The sequence below is a fragment of the Xiphophorus couchianus genome, chromosome 24 (assembly GCF_001444195.1).
Source record: "Xiphophorus couchianus chromosome 24, X_couchianus-1.0, whole genome shotgun sequence".
Lineage (NCBI taxonomy): Eukaryota > Metazoa > Chordata > Actinopteri > Cyprinodontiformes > Poeciliidae > Xiphophorus > Xiphophorus couchianus.
Window position 1 is genome coordinate 6,564,436 of NC_040251.1, and position 19,693 is coordinate 6,584,128.

A 19,693-nucleotide genomic window follows, 5' to 3' on the forward strand; every position below is an offset into this window, starting at 1 on the left:
GGTTGTTCTTGTGTGTTTTGTCTTTTAGTTTTGCTTTAATCCGTTTTGTTCTGTATCTAAACATTATAAGTTATAGTTTTGATAATTGTGTCAGTAGTAATAACCGGTAATTATTCTGTTGGAAATGTTTCTAATGTCTTAATCAGTAAGGTTGGGGTCAGGATGTGACTCAAGATGGTGTGAGTGAAAAGGGGAACCTGTGTGAGACTGAAAGAGTGAGCAATGAAACGGAACGTGATAAGATATGAGCATAAAGAAGAAGTTCATCAACTTTAACACGTTTCAGAACATCTATTGGTTTTATCTTTTGTCGTTACATTTGGTATTTGTGTAGACTTGAACAGATTATGATTTGACTGTCTTGACTGCTGTGGGAGAAGAACTGAACTGACCGTCTGATGTCAGGGCCGACACACCTGGGAGTAACAGGAAGGAAACGGAGATCTTTGCAAAGATGTGCAGACCAGTTCTGGTGTGATGCAAAGACAACCAGACAGTCGCAGAACCACAAAACGGGAACTCCTCAGAGTTTTACAATAATCTAGGCTTATTACTACATAAACATGCCAAACAACTAAACTTATTCATGTCATGTATTTATTTTTAAACTTAAGCTGATGGCACTGCATAAAAAAACGTATTTTGTATAAAATGTTTAACTTTTAACATAAAGAACAGATTTTTCATAAACAAAGTGTGTGTGAATCTTCTAGGCCAACTTCCACTTATTCTCTAGTTTATCTGTCATTGGATGGATGGAGGTTAAAAAAACTTAAAAACATCAAATCAGAGAAACAAATGTTAAAAATGATCTGACTGAATTAACAGGTTGAGCAACAAAATATTAAGTTCCAGGTACCATCATTTGTGTCCAGGCCTGTTTCAATAGTGTGGTTTTTAAATTATTAGCTTGAACCAAAAATCAAAAGCAATGTTTGATTTTCAAAGCTTCATTTTAAGTACATTTTTATTATTGCTTTTGACAGTTTCAAGTTATTTCAGTGACCATTGTGGGTTTTTTTGGTCACTAAGAAGAGAGGTGCCAATAAATTTGTCAACAGAAAAGTAAACCAGGAAGCCAGCAGGGCAGATGAAACGGAGAAGAGCAGAAGATTGATTGTTTATTCTTTAAAATAAAGGCTTTAATGCTTGGGATCAGTACAGTTATATCCAAACGCTTCCCTTGTGTTTTAAACCATAAACGTTTAGAAACAATTGGATATGAATGCTGTTTTGGGGAGACTTCCTGGTTTCTAATGGCTTTCTGAAGTCTGCTGCGGCGGTGGGTGTTGACCTGAATCATCAGATAAATCACAAAGAAGCAGCAACACTCCAGAACTCAGCGAATCCAAAAGACATTACGTCCCAGTTTATTACGTCCCCAAGGTATTATCGGTTCCAGGAGAGGAAGAGGAAGATTTCCTGTGGACTCCTCACTGGAATGAACCCTTAACTTATGTATTTAAACTATATCCTCTCCTATGTGGACCCGCATGTGTCTGTTTAAATGAGGCTTTTGGTAAAATCTTTTCCCACAGATATGACAGCCGTAGGGTTTTTCTCCTGTGTGGATCCTCTTGTGTTTGTTTAAATTTGATTTGTGGTTAAATCTTTGTCCACAAACGTGACAACCAAAAGGTTTGTCTCCGGTGTGTATCCTCTGGTGGATGTTTAAAGTTGACTTTTGATTAAAACTTTGTCCACAGATCTCACAACCAAACGGTTTGTCCCCAGTGTGGATCCGGATGTGCTTGTTTAAACTCGACTTTTGGTTGAATCCTTTCCCACAAACATCACAGCCGAAAGGTTTGTCTCCTGTATGAATTCTCATGTGTTTGTTTACAGCTGACTTATCACTAAATCTTTGACCACAAACATCACAAACAAATGGTTTTTCTCCAGTGTGGATTCTGATGTGTATGTTTAAATGTGACCTTCTGTTGAATCGTTGCTCACAGAAAAGACAACCAAATGGTTTATCTCCTGTGTGAATCCTCATGTGCTTCTTTAAATTAGCCTTAAGACTGAATGTCTGTCCACAGACATCACAAGCAAACGGTTTGTCTCCAGTGTGGACTCGTGTGTGCATGTTTAAATCGGCCTTTCGACTGAATCGTTTCCCACAAACATCACAACCAAAGGGTTTTTCTTCTATGTGGACTCTCTTGTGTTTGTTTAAATCTGACTTTTTGTTAAATCTTTGCTCACAATCATCACAGTGAAATGGTTTCTCCTCTGAGTGGTTCCTCATGTGCAGATTTAAGCTTGATTTTTGGTTAAATCTAACTTCACATGCACTACAACTGAACGGTTTCTCTCCGGTGTGAATTCTCCTGTGAATTTTTAGGTGAGACTTCTGGTTAAATTTTTGTCCACAGACGTCACAGCTGAATGGTTTCTCTCCTGTGTGAATTCTCAGGTGTCGGTTTAAAGAGTTTTTCAGGCTAAAACCTTTCCCACAGTCATCACAGATAAAACCTTTTAAATCAGTTTGGACATTCGCTGAGTCGACGTTTCTAGCCGAACAGTTTTTTCTTGAACTGTGTCTCTGTAGGGAGCGCTTGTTACCAAACTGTTGACTGCACTTGGAGCAGCTCAGCGACTTGTTGGCGGCGTTTCCTCCTGACTCGGCAGCTCTAGTTTCCTTCCAGTCGTTCTCACTGTCCTCAGTTTCAGAGCCGGAGTCTGGTGGGTGTTTCAGATGAGAACCAGGATGGTTCACATCATCATCCTCCTCCTCTTCATCCCCACTGACCTCCGTCTCTGAAGAGCTGGAAGTGTCTCCGTCAGTGTGTAGCTCTGGGTTCCTGCTGGACTCTGCTCCTCCTCCGTCCTCTTCATCACTTTCTGCTTTCATCTGGTCAGCTGAGCTGCTGGTTGGAAGATCTTCAACTTCTGGCTGATGAAGCTGTGAGAAGAGAGGTTTATCTTCATCATCCTCACTTTTCATAAGAACCACAGTGAGTGGAAACCTGGTAGGATTGATCTCCTCCTTCACACTGAGCTCTTCATCCTCTGGGCTGCTCCAGACTTCCTCCTCTTCCTCCTTGATGTGAAGACGCTCTGTGTCCTGCTGGTCTCCACCAGAACTCTGCTCTTCATTAGTTTCTTCTTTAACCGCCAGCCTCTCCTCAGCTTCTGCAGAAAACACAGAAACACAACAAACACATTGTGAACAATGAGAGTTTAACATTTCTAAGAAGGTAAAACAGAATTAGTGGAATCTGATTAACATAATCAGGTAAGGATGCTGAGATTAATCACATGTTGATTAATGAAGAAATCAGTAAACTGGAAAAATGAAGGAAGTTCTGAGCTATAAAGAAATAATCTACCAGAGTTCTGACCAGAACCAGGAACAAGAACCTGGACCGGCTGCAGATGTTTGGGATAATTTTAGGTTGATTTGGGATTTTCCTCTTGACCATGAACTTTTAACGGAGCTATGAATCCAACCTACAAACTTGTTTTCCCTTCCTTATTTGTTTTTCAGAATAATAGGCTGAGATTTTTAAATATAGATTCCTCCTTCTGCTCCAGTCTCTGTTTCACCTGAAGTTGAAGGTTAAACCATCCATTGATAGTAACAATCAGAGATGATGTTGAGGATCCATCACATTCCACTCACTGTAAATGAGTTTGGTAAGCAAACTATTACAGCATTAGGCTTATAAAATAAATCTCAAAAGTTTATGTAAACAGTTGAAAAGCAGAAAGGTCTCTGTAGTCATGGAGGAACAGTACAGCTTCTTCAGATGTTAGAAGTTTATTTTTGTAGATTTTCTAAAGATCAAGTGAAAAATCTCGACTCTCATTCATGTTTTGCTCAAATATTAGAGCCATTTATCCCACCTGTAGAGTGATCACTCCAACTAAAACTAATTAGAGGGAAACTCCAAACCTGACGACGACTTTTAGACGACAAAAGAGACGATATTCAGTAAAAAAGGACGGGAAGTTTTGTTGTGTCTTAAGATCATTTTACAGATGTTAAGTCACCAAGAACTGCCTCATGAGTAAATATCAACACATCCCAAGACTTTCTTCTTATTTGGTTTTGTTCATCTTTATTTTAATTAGTGCCGTGATTTCCAATGACAATACATTTTTCTTCTGAAAACTATCAAATCATCAATAATTCAGAAAAATCTAAACAATCAAACAGAATTTTGTTTGTAAAACATCTCATCTTTCCAACAATGTAAATTTTATTCTATAGCATTTTTGTAAAATAGCATAAAAATGACAAATTTAACTGGTCAGTGGAGGTCTATTCAGACAACAGGACCTCAGTGAGATTGCCTGTATATAAAAGATGTTAAATATAAAGAGTTAATAAAATTGTATAGAGTTTTAAAGTTTATTGTAAGATGGTAATTTCACATTGAAATATCACAACCAAAAATATTATCTGTGCATAGAAAACATTGTGAGATAATTTGAGATTTAACAGTTAAGTCTCAAATCTCAATGAGTTTCCAGTACAAAGCCCAAGGCCTAGACTAAATGTCCTTTTAAAGCAGAACTTTAATTCATGTAAAAATGTTGATCGATTATTTTTAAATATATAGTAGAATATTATGTATTCTATATAAAACGTAATGTGTTACTTGAAAACAGAATTTTTCCTTTAATAAAAGAGAATCCACATATGATATATTGCTTTCTGAATTGACCAAACCAGTTCAAATCACTTGCATTTAATTATTTGGTCATTTTAAAGCCAATGTAATTATGTACAAAGCTTATAATGAGATTCTGTCTCTAAATGTCCAGTTTAAAATCTATGAAGCCAAATACGCGCTGCAGAGAAAATATATTAATTCACCCAAGGTTCAAATAAATTATAAATTAACACTTTGTCCTGAAAAATGTTAACTGTATGATTTAAAAAGTCCTTATTGCTCATGAGCGTGTTGGATGTTTGCTGCATTGAAAACTGAACAACAATGTGATTTAAGTTAAAAGATTTTCATAAAATGTTTTGCTGTTGTCGGGTTTTTTTGTAAGAGGAAGCAACAAAGGAAGGTGTGAATTTTTGCTTATTCATAATCTTTCCTGTTTATTTTTAGATGATTGTGGCCATTTTTTTATTTGTTTTACTTCTTATGAAACTGGCCAAAGTACAGGATGTCGCACACGAATAATAACCATGTCTGTGGCACATATTTTAAAAAGGGCTCATTTTTAAACCATTCTCTAACTTCGTAGCATTTTGATCAGGGATCGACGCAGCCCCCTACTCATTTAAAAACATCCGCCTTGCGCAGCGAAGGTCACCAGATAAACTGGCCACCAGTAGATCTGACACACCGTAACAAGCCTCAAATACAGACAGCAGCTTCACTAGTTCTCATTCAGGTAAACCCCTCATCTTCCTAAACATTCCTGCTAAACTAGAACTAAAGTCCAAAGTGGATGTGAAAGGAAAAGCCACCGACCTGATGTTTCCATCTGAACGCCAGAGCTAAACGCAGAATCCATGTTTCTGCGTTTCTCCTCTTCTGCTGCTTCCAGTCGCTGTTTGAGCTGCTGTCTCTACATTTCCGGTGGCGTTTCGGTTCCAGACCGACCGGTAAACCGTTACAGTTCAATCTGAACCCGCCTGACGACCAAAACCAGAAGAAAAGCCTCCGGTCACCGCGGCTGGAGTCTGCGCACTAGGAGGAGAGAGGCCCCAACACACATCAAAGGAGCAAAAACCCGGAAGTCCCGCCTACAGCTACGAGTTATTGTGTCCGCCATATTAGTAGGGAAAAGGCGAGCTATGTACACAGCATTAGTAATCAAAAGTATTGCTGCTTTAACTGGTAGAAAAGTAACTCGCCATGAAAATATGATTTTAGACGTTTTTAATTTATTTTGCTGCAAAAATATTTTATTAATACTGATTTGAAATGCTACAAAAATAAAGGATCTGTTATTTTTGGCTTAACAAAATTAATATCCAACTGTGTCGACCCGACTGAGCGTCCGGTCCGTTTGAAAAAGAACGTTTCTCCTGCAGAAACCCTCCATGCTCCATCCTTTCTGTGTCACCAACGTTTCCTCAGGAACTCTGAAGACTTCAGCTCTGCTGTTATTGACCTGCAGAGCAGATCATTGGTTAATAGCAGAACTTCCTGTGAGGTTCTGCAGTCTGAACTCAACATGTTTCACAGCAGAAACTACTGAATCATTCTGGTTAGATCATCATCGTTACCATGGAAACTTGACGTAAATCAGCCTGGTTTAACATGCAACACAGATGTTAATCTACTAACTTACTACCAAACTAAAGACAGAAGGTCAAGTAATAAAAATAACTTGTTTTTAAGAGTTTGAAAAGTTGCAGTTCAAGCACTGAGATAGAAACTCTTAACAAGAACAGAATATATTTAACAATATCTGAAATTAAGAATCTTTACTTTCACTGACTGCAGAGGTCAGTGTAAGAAATAAGTCATTCTGTGCCTGAACTTTATTCCAGATTCCAGTTTTATGTCCATCCAGAACTTTGAAGGTTCTGTTCTCACGGGTCCAAAACAAAAGTGTATGATCCTTCCTCAGAGAAAAAGCTGGAAACTGTCAGGAAAGTTGAAATGTGACAAAACTTAAATGGGCTTCATATAATAATTAATACTGAACGGGACAAAGCAGAACAGAGAATCCAGCCAGGAACAAAGAAAAGCCAGAAGGTTAAATACCTGGAAACAGGTGAGAGATATATGAGGTTAGACAGGTTTGTTTGATGGTTTAAAGACCGAATCAAAGAATTAAAAAGTACTCACAGAGGAAGAAGCAGCAGAACAAAGTTAGACGAACGCTCATGGTGGAGCTCTGAGGTTCTGCTGGCCTCTCTTCTGTTTCATAATTAAATAATTAAAGATGCTCCTCCCTCAAACACTTCCTGTTCCCTTCAGTTTCTCAACTGCAGAAATCTGTAGCTTTACATCAACACATCTTCTCTCACTGGAAAGGGGTCAGATGCTTATAACATTTTTTATTAAAAAGAAAATGATGAAAGGAACAGACTAACTCCTTTGAAGCGTTCGGCTGCAGTGAGAAAATAGAATGTGTTTATTATGAAAACATAAATACATTTATTAGTATTAACATCAGTAAATTTGGAAAAATCACTACAGGTATCAAAATCTGATCTCCACTTCTGAACAGAACATGGACTTCTCTACAAAGTCAAACCGTCCAACATTAAAGATCCCAGATAAAGAGCAGCTTAAATAAACTTCCTTTATAGGTTGACGGAGACGAGAGGAGATTTATCATCAGTTGTGGTCATATTGTGATATATACCTTAAAATAAACACATTCAAAGCAAAGGGTTTTAATATTAGAAAATCATTTCCCAGTAATAATAATTCTACAGCTCAGAGTGAGGAGATTAAAATCTTCCAAATCATTTATTATTCTGAAACTTGGCAAATATAAAAAGCTCTGATCATCCTGCTTGACCCAGAAGAGAAAATGTTTACTTTGATTCAATGTCAGGCAACGAAAATTAAGTCTTGTGTTTATAGTATAAACAAATTTTAACAAGTTGCACAAGAGTCCAATGAAGGAAATTCTTTAAAATATTCTTACATGTACAGAATTTCTGATACAAAATACTTTTTCATATTCAGCTGATAATCACGCCGCATGAAGTCCTCAGTTTGTGACAGTTATAACCATCCATGCAGTTTGTGTCCAGACCATGAGGCACAGAAGTTTCTCCAGACACAAGAAAAAAGCAGCTTTGAAATAACAAACACTTTTACTAAAAGCAGACGAGAGAAAGACATGAAGGACATTAACTCAATTACCTTGCAAACATCTGACAAAAACATCTTTGTCCGTCACAACACAACAACAAAAATAAAAGTTTAAGAAATTCACAATGCTCAAAAAACATTTTTTATACTTACATGGCAATTTCATAGAAACAGATTTAAACAAAAACACTGGCATTCTTGTGAAGAAACTTTTGATTAGACAGCAGCAGGCATGTAGAGTTTATAAAGTCTATTGCTGTAAGCTAATAGAGAAAAGATGTGTACTGTAATATCCCACATGTTCTTAGCAACCTGTTGCATTGTATAGTTTAAAGAATCATGGTTCAAAAATAAAATGGCTGAACTTTAAAGCTTTACTTTAACAGCTGTGAACATTTAAATCTGAACACTTTCTCCATCCTTGTGGACATTACTGTGTTTGATTAAATGTGACTTCAGGTTAAATCTTAGTCCACAGACATCACAGCCAAACAGTTTGGCTCCTGTGTGGAGGGTCATGTGTTTGTTTAAATGTGCCTTCTGGTTAAACCTTTGCCCACAAACGTCACAACCAAAAGGTTTGTCACCTGTGTGGATCCTTAAGTGTCTTTTTAAAGCCGACTTCTGGTTGAATCGCCGTCCACACACATCGCAGTCAAATGATTTTACCTCACAGTGGATCTTCATGTGTTTCTTTAAAGCAGACTTTTGTATTAAACGTTGTCCACAAATGTCACAAGCGAATGGTTTCTCTCCTGTGTGGGTTAGCTTGTGCAAGTTTAAATGTGACTTTAGGTTGAATCTCTGATCACAAACACTACATCTATATGGTTTCTCCCCTGTATGGATTCTTACATGTTTGCTTAAATATGACTTCAGGTTGAATCTTTGTCCACAGAAATCACAACCAAACGGTTTCCCTCCAGAGTGGATTTTGGCATGCTTGTTTAAGTTGGATTTTTGGTTAAATCTTTGTCCACAAACATCACAACCAAACGGTTTCTCTCCTGTATGAATCCTCATGTGTATGTGCAAGTATGATTTCAGGTTAAATCTTTGTCCGCAAACATCACAACCGAAGGGTTTTCCTCCCGTGTGGATTCTCATGTGCTTGTTTAAATTAGAATTCTGGTTGAATCTTTGTCCACAAACATCGCAGCCAAAAGGTTTCTCTCCTGTGTGGATTCTCTTGTGTCTGTTTAGATGATTTTTCCAACTGAAACTTTTACCACACTCATCACAGGTGAATAATTTGACATCACTCTGGACTTTCCCTGGACTTAGTGTTTTGACATTTTTCTTCCCTTTAGTACTTTTACTTTTAACTGCCCGGCGTGAAGCCCTTCCTGTTGAATGATGGGTCATGTGTCTCTGCAGAGAGCGCTCGTTAACAAACTGTTTACCGCACTCGGAGCACCTCAATGAATTGATGGCGTTTTCTCCTGACTCCTGACCTCTGCCCTCCTTCCAGTCAGTCTCACTGTCCTCAGTTCCAGATCCAGAGTCTGACATGCGCTGATGCTGGGAGTCAGGATGGCTCCCTTCATCATCACTGTCACCATCATCATCATCATCAAAATCATAGTCACTATCATCATCCTCCTCCTCTTCATCCTCACTGACCTCTGTCTCTGAAGAGCTGGACGTGTCTCCGTCAGCGTGTTGATCTGGGTTCCTGCTGGACTCTGCTGCTCCACCATCCTCTTCTTCATTTTCTGCTTTCATCTGGTCAGCTGAACTGATGGTTGGAAGATCTTCATCTTCTGACTGATGAAGGTGCGAGAACAGAGGTTTCTCTTCATGCTCACTTTTCACAAGAACGACATTTAGTGGAAATGGATCAGTCTGCTTCTCACTGAGGTGCTCTCCCTCCAGGCCGGTCCAAGGTTCTTCCTCTTCCTGCTTGATGTGAAGCAGCTTTGGATCCTGATGGTCCACACCTGGATTCTTTTCTTCACGAGCGTCCCGACGAGAATGTAGATCTGGGTTCCTACTGGATTCCTCTTCCTCGGTCTCCATCTTGTCATCCGAGCTGCTGGCCGGAAGACACCGGCCTTCTGCTTGTTTCTGATGAAGCTGTGAGAACTGAGATTCATCATCTGGTTCCTCCTTGATGCGGGGAGCTTCTGGTTTCTGCTGGTCCACAGCAGGACTTGGCTCTTCAACGTCCTCTTCTAGAGCAACCACGATCTGCGGAACATCTGCGATCAACACTGAAACACATCATGTTCATTATAGACAACTGCAACTCATCAACATTTCAATTTATTACAACTTAATTAGTGTAGCCATGACCACAGGCGTAAATCCAGCGGGTCGGGGGAACGGACCCCCCAATCTTGGAAAAGTCTAGAATTGTCCCCCCCCAAAAATTATTGAAGAAACATTTGCATTTAAATAATATCAATATGAAAAGGCAAAAGAAACAAAAAACAATAAATCTGCCATTTATCTCAGAAAATAATAAGAATAAATTTTCAGGTCCCTCCTCCATTATTAGGTTCAGTCCAAAGTGTAGGAGGAGCAACAGCAGCTGAACGGCACCGGCTCCGTTAGAACCGCTGGAGTGAGGAGCTAGCTGCTAGCTGTTAGCTTTGCAGCATAAATAAAAAAAAACCTCCAGTAAGTAAATACTTACAGCAAAAGACATGTAAACATTTTATTTATTTTCACTGCTCAATAAGAAGAAACACATTAATAAAGATCAGACTGCAGTTTGTTATTTTATTACTTTGACTGAATCATGATAAGCTGCCTTATTAGCAGAACTGCTACACTGTTTTCATAGACTTCAGCTTTTTTGTCAACGGTAGCAAACATCTAATTCATATTTAGCTCTTTAACTTTTAGTAAATTAGAAGAGTTTGAAACGGGAGGGAGGGGCTGAGCAGGTGGAGCAGCTCAGAGTGGGAACCCAGAACAGAGAGAAAACTAAAAGTTATAACTTTATTTCTCACTGTCCTCAATGCAGAGCCTTTAAAACCACAAAATAAAATCTGAATATTTTTCTATATAAACCCTGCTGCTTTAAATGTTATGTTTAAGTTATAATATTCCCCAGATATTCTATCTACCTGTTGGTTCTCAGTCATCCAGGACATGACAAAACTAAAAAAGGCTTAAAAATAAAGCAACTTAACAAGTTATTATTTAAATAGCCCATAACTTGTATTATGAGCCATTTCAATAAATCCATGTTTATGAGGAATTTTATTAAGATCAGTTACTCATTAAAGCTTTTTTATTTAGAACCTTAAATGTTTGTAAAGGTGTAGCAGAGATTAGATCAGACTGAACAAATCTCAAATAAAAGCAACATTTGAATTTTAGTTTTATTTCTCAATAATTTGCTTACTGAGAATAAAACATGTTTAATGTGCACTACTAGTCATTTTTGGTCCTGCAGCTTGAATGTGGTTTAAAAACTTTTAAACCACATTTTACGTTACATTTCACTGTAACTTTGTCGACCCACCAAAATGTCTCTTAAGAAATGTTCCTGTTTATGGTTTCCCCAGTAATGAGATGGATTTACGCCTTTGGCCATGACCCCTCTGGTTTCGAGAAGATGGAACAGAAACTGGTGCAGGAGTACTTTCTATGTTAAAGCAAAGATTTTATAGCGACACGTCGGTAGAGTATATTTTGTTAGTCACAGCTGCGATTAAGAGAGACTGAGGCAAATGTAGAAGGACAAGGCTAATCGTATCAGACAGAACATTAAAAACGACGTGGAGAGTTTAGGAGAAAACTGTGGACTGAAAGGAACAATGTGATCAGTCTTGCCAAACGAGGCGTAGCTTTCCTAATTTAATAAATTAAAGGATTTTCACTAGGAATGTAACAAGCAGCTGTGATGGTTTGATACTCAATTACAATTTTTAATCAAGTTAATTTAAGGGTCTGAAATCAATCAAAATGATTGGATTTTAATAAACAATCATATTAACAAAATAAGCAACATTTTTAATTTAAAAACTATTTGGTGCTCAGTTATTACATCAATATATGAGCTCAACAACAAAGATATTCATAGTTTTTAGTCTGTTCTTCAACCATCACGTTGGAGCAAAGTGTTTTTCTATCTGTTCATCTTTCCAGAGTTTCTCTGATCATTCATGGAGCTTCTTTAGAAATGCGGATGCTGAAATTAGTGTGAGCTGCTACATGTTTATGAAGCAGAAATTAACCCCCAGAGAGCCGAGACAAATGACTGAAGTACAGCGCTGTTTGCGAATGTTGCTTGTGCGTCAGAATTACGGCCGTACCAGAAACGAGAATACATAGTTCTGACTCTACACAACAAAAAAGACATGCGATAAATTGCGCTAAAATTTTTAATGCGCTAAAATCCATGTAATTAGTTGAAATTATAAACAGTGACACAAACATTTGCTTCTTACTCTGGCCCCTGCTGGCTTGTGACTTTAATGGCTGCTGTGTGCTGGAAGCTGGTGCAACGAACAGCACGCCGTACTGACGAGCGTCATTCTGTGTGGTGGCAGTAAGGCGAGGGAAACCTCGCCCTGATGCCACCCGCTTCCCTACAATGGCCCTCTGAATCTGAGGGATGTAGCGGTAATCCTTTTCCTCCTTTATAGCATACAAACACCACTTTCTGGATTTCCTGTTATACAGTTTCCGATATCTGAAATTAGATGTTAGACAAACAATAAAAACAAATGAAAATATTTATATCCAGAGTCTTTCTTGATAAGGTCTAGTAACAAATTATAAATAAAAAGTACTACATACTCTGAGGAGCCGTCGGGTTTTCTCTTGGGCACTCTGTGAACATGGTGGTTGTAATCCAGACCAGCCAGGAAGATCCGGGCTTCATAGACCGGACGGCTGAAACTGAAGCGTTTGCTGGCATACATCAGGATGTGGTTATGGAAAGATTCCAGCTCAGCCGTTGACCTAAAATTTCAATGAGACCCATCAGATCATATAAGCTTTTTCTCAAGCGCAATATATGTAGAAACACAGAATAATTAAACATATTCATACCTGAAGTGCAAGTACTTGTGTACTTCCTTAAGCCAGCGTTGATTCTGAATAATTTCCGATAAAGCCTGATGGGCCACGGACCCGTTTTCTATCCACGCCTTGTCTCTGCATTCCCCAGACGGACGCTGACCGGCGTCCAGGGGCCACTCGTGTTCTCCTGTTACATGGTTAAGAAGGCCAGCCCACATCTCCTACATTACAAAATAAACATAACAGTTTAAACTTACATTTATCAAATATACAATTGGTATAGTGGCTGCATTTTTCCCACAGTGTTTCACTCTTGCTATTACAGTTATCAATGTGCAGTAATGAATACCAACCTCTAAACTGGTTTTATTTACCCCACATAGCAACAACAACTCAATGCTGAAGTCCTAGAAAAATTACATCCAGGATGTTTGGGTGCGACTCACATAAAAGTTATCATAGTTTTCAGTCATCTTGCAGCAGAACCAGAAATAATTGCAGATGTCTTTGATCCAGTGCAGCAGGATGGAACAACCCTTTTGCTGCCCTGCCTTAATAAACACAAGTACAGAAATAACAAAATGAAATATTGGAGAAAAATATACAAGTTTGTCATTTTTGATTTCTTAATTTTAATCACAAGAAAGCTTACTGCATGCATCTTCTTGGCCAAGGTTTTGGAACCATGCCACATGTCTAGAGTGTGCAGCACGCCGCTGTCCTTATACTTTCCTTTGACTGGGTCTATCAAATAACAGTATAACAGAAATGAAATTAGGAATACTGTTGCATTGATAGATGAAATCCTACGAAGTCAAGCATTTATTACCGTAATTTCCAGACTAGTGAGCGCAACGAATATGAGATATACCCAAGAGTTTTGAAAAGAAAAAAATAAAATGGTATGAATACTGGCCACGCTTGTCTATGAGCCACATCATGAGATATTTACAGACTTGTTTTTTTTACTTCTAATGGAATATGTCACTGTAACATACACAAATATGTACCATAAATGCTTTTTCAAAGCAGTGTCTGTAACATAGCTGCTTAATAAATAAATACATCAGCCTATGAAAGTCATTAATCACCATCTTTATTTTCCTCCTGTGCACCAAAACCACTTAAGTCTTCTTCAGTGTCAGAATTACTTCCTGAACCCCTTAACTCGCAACCCCTAAATCACCAAAAACACCTGAAAAGGTAAACCCAAATTAAATCAGCTGCCTTTCTAGAACAATATGAAGTACATGAAAAAGCTTGGTCTCTTCATGAGGATGACAAGCTGAATTTTCTATTTTTCAGTCAAAAATACTTTAACTGTAAGTAGTTTGTAGCTATTATGTTTGTAACACAAAAGAAATTGAAAAATTTTGCTTCACCCAGATTTTTCTTTTTTATTTCTTGTAAATGTACATTGAGTGTTGAATGTATGGACTGGAAAATACAATAAATCTGTAGAATAAAATATTCTGCATGTGGATCTCAAGACTGATCAAGATATCACAAAAAGAAATGTCATTTTGGACATGTTTATTTTAGAGGATGTACAGATGACTGTAACTCCTCAGTGCTTCAACATACAGTCATCAACGAGGCTCTAATGAAAGATAATGAGCCGAGGAATCCTCAGGTAGACACATTATTACTGATAGTGACATCACTAATAATTATAGAAATAAAACAGCTTATCTGGGGAGGCAGGGGGGAGTTAGTGTACAGTCAGACCTCCTTCTTGCAATACGCTGTCTGTCCATCCACCTCCCCGCCCCAGCACTCAACGGTACGCTAGCCCCCCCCCCCACACACACACACACCATTTCTCCTTTGACCCCCCCTCTCTTCCAGGCCCCCCTCCTTCGACGCCCCACCCTTCTAACGGTGCCATAGATCCATAGATCTTCTGTAGAAACGCCGTCCACAATCTTCCCTAAACCCTTACAGTATAAAACTTTAGGACTTTACACTGTAAAATCCTACAGTATGAAGCTGTAGGGTTTAGACTACAGGGTTTTAATATAAAACTAGGTTTATAGCTGGCACATTAACCGGTCATGAGGGGGGCTCCAAACATTCGTCTCACTCTGTAGTTTGTGCTGTCCTGTTCTTCACACAGCAGGCCAGCCTTTCAAAATCCGTTGCACCATGGCAATGTTCAAAGCGTGTGAAAAACATAGCGGGTTGTGGTCTGGACTTACCGAATAGAGCGGATATCTGTGACTGTGAATCTGTGCAAACTTCAGTGAGTTTAACCTCCTGGTGGATTTGGTCAAAGCTCCTGATGAAGCCTTCCCTCTCCATCATCACAGAACGCCTCTGTGTCTCCCCCTTGTCAATGTTGACTATTGATAGGATTTCTTTGGTTTCATTCTCCATGATGGTGTAGGTGCAGAACTGAGCAGACGACCCAAGACTGTCCATATGACCATCAGCTTTAAAAAGTACCAAATGCAAAAAAAAAAGATTTCTCATCAAAGCAGGAGAAACAGAGTTGCATGTGAACATTGCCCGAGGTTTTAAAATTGACCATTAGACTCACCAAGTACAACAACATTTTCCTTTGATTTCAGCCTGGAAACGACCTCAGCTCTGCTGCTGTCCCAAAAGTCCTTAATGGTTCCAACACAGTATGTGTCCTGTATTTTCAAGAAGGTTGACCAATCCACTATTCCCATCTTCATAAACTTGAAAAGCAATGCAACTTTGGCATAGTTGTTGCCAGACAGGATGATATTTGATGCCAAAAGGAAGTCGCCAGCTTGCATCCCGTCTTTGAAAGTGGGCTGGGAATTCCACTCCCACACACAGTGATTGTTAGAACACATCTGGAAAACAGGTTTAAAAATATTTAGCTTTACTTTCTAACCATCACAACAATGATACAACAGAGAGCAGCGTTTCCTCTAGGACAGAGGTGGGCAACTCCAGGCCTGGAGGGCCGGTCACCTGCAACTTTTAGATGCATCTCTACTTCAACACACCTGAGTCAAACAATGAGGTCATTAGCAGGACTCTGACTGCACGCAGGAGGTGATTCAGCTGTTGGATTCAAGTGTGTTGGACCAGGGAGACATCTAAGAGTTGCAGGACACTGAACCTCCAGGCCCAGGACTAGCCGAGCTAGCGGTGTGGCCTGGCGCGTCATCGTAAAGCACGGCTCTGGACCGAGTTTGAGAGAGCGCTACCAGTAGGCGAGCGACTGCGTACAGATGGAGAAAGCTCACACCTGGATAGTGTGCTGTGCTTAGGCTGACAAAGTCAATAATATTAACTGTGAGCTTGCAATTCCTACAGGCTGTGATATTCTCGGTGCGGCAGGCGCTCTCGTTGGCTTGGCGCCCCCTAGGGGAAACACTGGAGTAGTAAATGAACATACCCATTGCATGATGACAGCTGTTCCTCTGGACTTGATCTGGACTTGGAATGGTCCAGTTGCCTGACACTCCACCAGTGTCACCGGGTCTTTAGCCGTACACACTGGGATGGGCAGCAGCAGATACTGAGCGAGTTGCACCAGACAGACATGATAGGTGATGGCTGCCGGATGATTAGTGATGTCATCCTCGCTCTGGACTGGTTGGGACTCGGCTGACTCTGTGACCAGAGTGTCATGAACTGTGTCCTCCATGCCGACGGCCGGAAGAGCATCCAGACATAACTTCTGTTCACCGGCACCAGCAGTGCTGATTGAATACAAAAAAGCAATGAGAAAGGAAAATTATTCTCATGAAAGATTATTTTTAGTTAGGAACTTACCGAACGCATAAAGGGGGGATGTAATCCTCCTCCTCCTCCTCCTCATCATCAGTGTCGTCATGGTAACTGCCTTCCTCCATGCTACTCCCTTCCTCTGAAGCTGAAACGTCTCCAGCGTCGTCCTGCAGAGGCCGGGTCCAGTCCCCAGCCCAGTCGATGCTATGAACCAAAAATATTAATCTGATACCAAAACGTCACATTTCAGGTTAAATATGTATAAATGCTACTTACACAGAGTTCTGAATGTGATTGAAGTCACTTTCATTGATGTCATCATGAGTGTCCAGCGATGAAATGCTAACAGCAAGAACATGTAGAAGTAAAAGTGACATATAATCTTATCTGCCTGAGTTTTGTCTCTTTACCTTTAGTAACTTGAAGAAATTCTGTGCTTCGTCTTCTAACATTACCTACATTTAATTTCTTCCCCCTCAATGCAGAGCAAATTCTGAACATCTAAATTTACAAAGAAATATCCACAACTTTGCTCATTATTTGTTTTTAATGGTAGTCTACGGCGCCAATGCAAACGTTATTATACATCTCTGTAATTGTATGCAGGAACTAAGATTATAAAATCTAGATTTGCCAGATTTAACTAAATAATTCACAAGCCTGAAGTGAATTTCAGGTCCTGATCTCTGTAGAAAATAAAATACTTGAGGTTAAACCATTAACAGATTTTTCTTCACACATTAAAATCTTCTTTAAATGATTGGCTCTGATTTTCAATTCACTTTTATAATTCTAAAATAAAACATACATTGTAATCTGTCGCCATGACTACTGCTCAGGCTGACCCATCATAGTGAACTTGGCAATATGAGCTCCTAATATTTTCTCACCGATCTGATGATGAGCTGCCGACAGAACTGGACAGGGCGGCCTGATGGCTGACGGAAGTCAAAGCTCCAACTTCACATCTACAATAAACCAAACCGTACAAAATCTGTCAGGCCTGTTTGGAAGCTATAGACAACCTTCACCACGCTACACACTCAGCTTATAAAGAGATGATCTACAGACAGTAGAGTATTATGTCAAACATGAGCACATTCATCAGAAGAAAAAAAACTCACAAAACACTAAACATTTGGATTACAAACAGCCAACACAACAAGCTAGGTGCTAATGTTGTAATCCGTTCTCTCATATTTTATTTACTTTTTGTAAATACTTCATTATATCACAATAATATACACAAATTAATTTCACTACTGACATCATTCTGATTCAAAAAATATGTTGGGACAACTAAATAAAACAATAAAATATATACTGAGTGTGAAAGAGTTGGCAGCTGCCATGCTACTAGCTAACAAGCTAACTTAGACTTAGCAACAAGCTACAGAGTGAAAAGAGACTGGAGATAATGTAAAATAAATGTAAAAATAAATCCAGCAGAGATACTTACTTGTCTATCAGAAACGTGGCTAACTCTGCATCGGATCTGAAGCGTTTCAGGTAGAGGAGCTCCCTCCACCTCAGAAAAGCCACTCCGATGTTTATCCTGGTTTTATTCCGGGCTCGGTCCAGTTCTTTCTTTTGAGCTTGCTTTTCATCTTTGGACTTCTTCCGCCTGCCTCTCCTTGTTTTTTGAGCGGGTGCCGCCACTCGAGGAATTGGCAGTTTTCCTGCAACGTTAGTTTCCCTCTCTGCCATTAGCACAGCTGCAGCACACCAGCAGTCTTGAGCTTGAGTGACGGTAAACGCTGAGCGGGGGAAGGTTGCTGGGCAGCATGTACAGGAGCGTGATTGACACTGCAGAGACACCCCTCCTGGCTCTTACTAGTGGTGTATTTCTGCAAATAGCAGCAAGATCACTGGGATGAGCAAAGGGAGCTTGATTCTTTTTTTAATAGATCATCTGTCTCATATTCTACTGTCAGCTAATTTTGACAGTTTTAACAAATTACCTAAAAAAATACATTTTTATTAAAGTTGCCTACTGCAGCTTGAAGTTATTAACAGCAATAGATCAACTGTTGTTCCCAAAGCTGTCTCAGCTAAACAGAAACTCAGAACCAGGCATAGCATCAATAAAGACAAAAAGGAAAAATATACAGAGAGTAGTGATGTCATACTCGTCACTAGTGACGTCAGGCGCGGCCATGTTGAAACGCGAAGTCGTAGTAGCTCCCACATTCCCAGTGGAGAAAGTGATTTTTGATTTTCCCGCTCCAAGTAGAACTGGAACGCACCATTAGCGTGGAGCTGGTGCGTTTCATATTTCACGGAGTAAAATATAAAACTTAAACAGAGTCTACGTCTCCATCAAACAATCATTTACCAGCTAGGGTTCCAGATCCTCTGGACCAAGCAGAGAACAAGGAGAACAAGGCGCTGGTAGCTCTGCGACATTAATAAGAATAATTTAATAAATTCTGCGTAAGATAATTGTAAACTGTAGCTGGCGTCCAAACAGCTGATATAATGAAGTAAAACATACTAACCTAATCTGTCCATCTGAATCTTAAAAGCAGCATCCATGTTTCTGTGTTCCTCTTGCTCTGCTACCTCCAGTCGCCGTTTCAGCTCCTATCGCTACATCTCTGGTAGCGTTTCTGTCTCCGGACCTTCATCTAACTGTTACTGAACAGCTGGGGTTCGGTTTTAATGCGATTAAATGAACAAAAACCAAAGAAAACACGACGGACGAGGCTTCAACTACAACCGTTATGCTAAAGAGAATTTGGCGTCTGCGCACTGGCCACTAGGGGCTGAACCCGGAAGTCCAGCCCAGGATCTTCTGAGGGAGCTGAATCCGCAGGCGCGTCAGGGACGTATGTCAAGAGCGACGCCATATTGTAAGTGGCATTTTATTTATTCATATATATATATATATATAATTGATCAATTGAAATATATATATATATATTTAATAAAGGATGAAAACCATTCAGCCATGTCAAATAGTATATCAGTATTTTTTGATTGCTTGTTTCATTCCACAGTTCAATGGAATTCAATTCAGTTTAATTCAAATATATTATTAATCATAATGAAAATTAAATGTTGTAACTCACATTATCAATTTTTTAAATAAGTTATTATAGATGTGAATGGCTATGGGGACTGGTGGGCAGAAAGGCTCTCTGTAGCAGTCAGTATTACAGCAATTCTGGCTAAAAACACTCTGTTGTTGTATGAGAGACTCCGAAGAGGATCTTCAGGGTTGTCTGTAATTTTATTGATTTCATGAATAA

General features: G+C 39.3%; 2 protein-coding genes across 3 annotated transcripts; both read right to left on the reverse strand.

Moving 5' to 3' along the window:
- Positions 1-5,764, reverse strand: LOC114140824 (zinc finger protein OZF-like). The gene is made up of 2 exons (XM_028011068.1): positions 5,442-5,764; positions 1-3,138 (listed from the first exon to the last, which is right to left on the reverse strand). Exons 1-2 carry the CDS (start codon positions 5,482-5,484, stop codon positions 1,463-1,465), a joined length of 1,719 nt encoding a protein of 572 aa, XP_027866869.1. The 5' UTR covers positions 5,485-5,764; the 3' UTR covers positions 1-1,462.
- Positions 5,765-7,030: 1,266 nt separating this feature from the next.
- Positions 7,031-19,211, reverse strand: LOC114140823 (uncharacterized). Of its 2 annotated transcripts, none has more exons than XM_028011066.1 (14): positions 18,941-19,211; positions 17,902-18,289; positions 17,333-17,410; positions 16,719-16,784; positions 16,488-16,646; positions 16,108-16,414; positions 15,271-15,556; positions 14,930-15,163; positions 13,384-13,475; positions 13,178-13,282; positions 12,762-12,952; positions 12,507-12,671; positions 12,155-12,399; positions 7,031-9,964 (listed from the first exon to the last, which is right to left on the reverse strand). In XM_028011066.1, the coding sequence occupies exons 2-14, from the start codon at positions 18,147-18,149 to the stop codon at positions 8,148-8,150; spliced, it is 3,993 nt and encodes a 1,330-aa protein (XP_027866867.1). In that variant the 5' UTR covers positions 18,150-18,289; positions 18,941-19,211; the 3' UTR covers positions 7,031-8,147. The 2 variants fall into 2 exon arrangements, with proteins under 2 accessions (XP_027866867.1, XP_027866868.1); XM_028011067.1 differs by lacking the exon at positions 18,941-19,211 and adding an exon at positions 18,572-18,934.
- Positions 19,212-19,693: the final 482 nt, after the last annotated feature.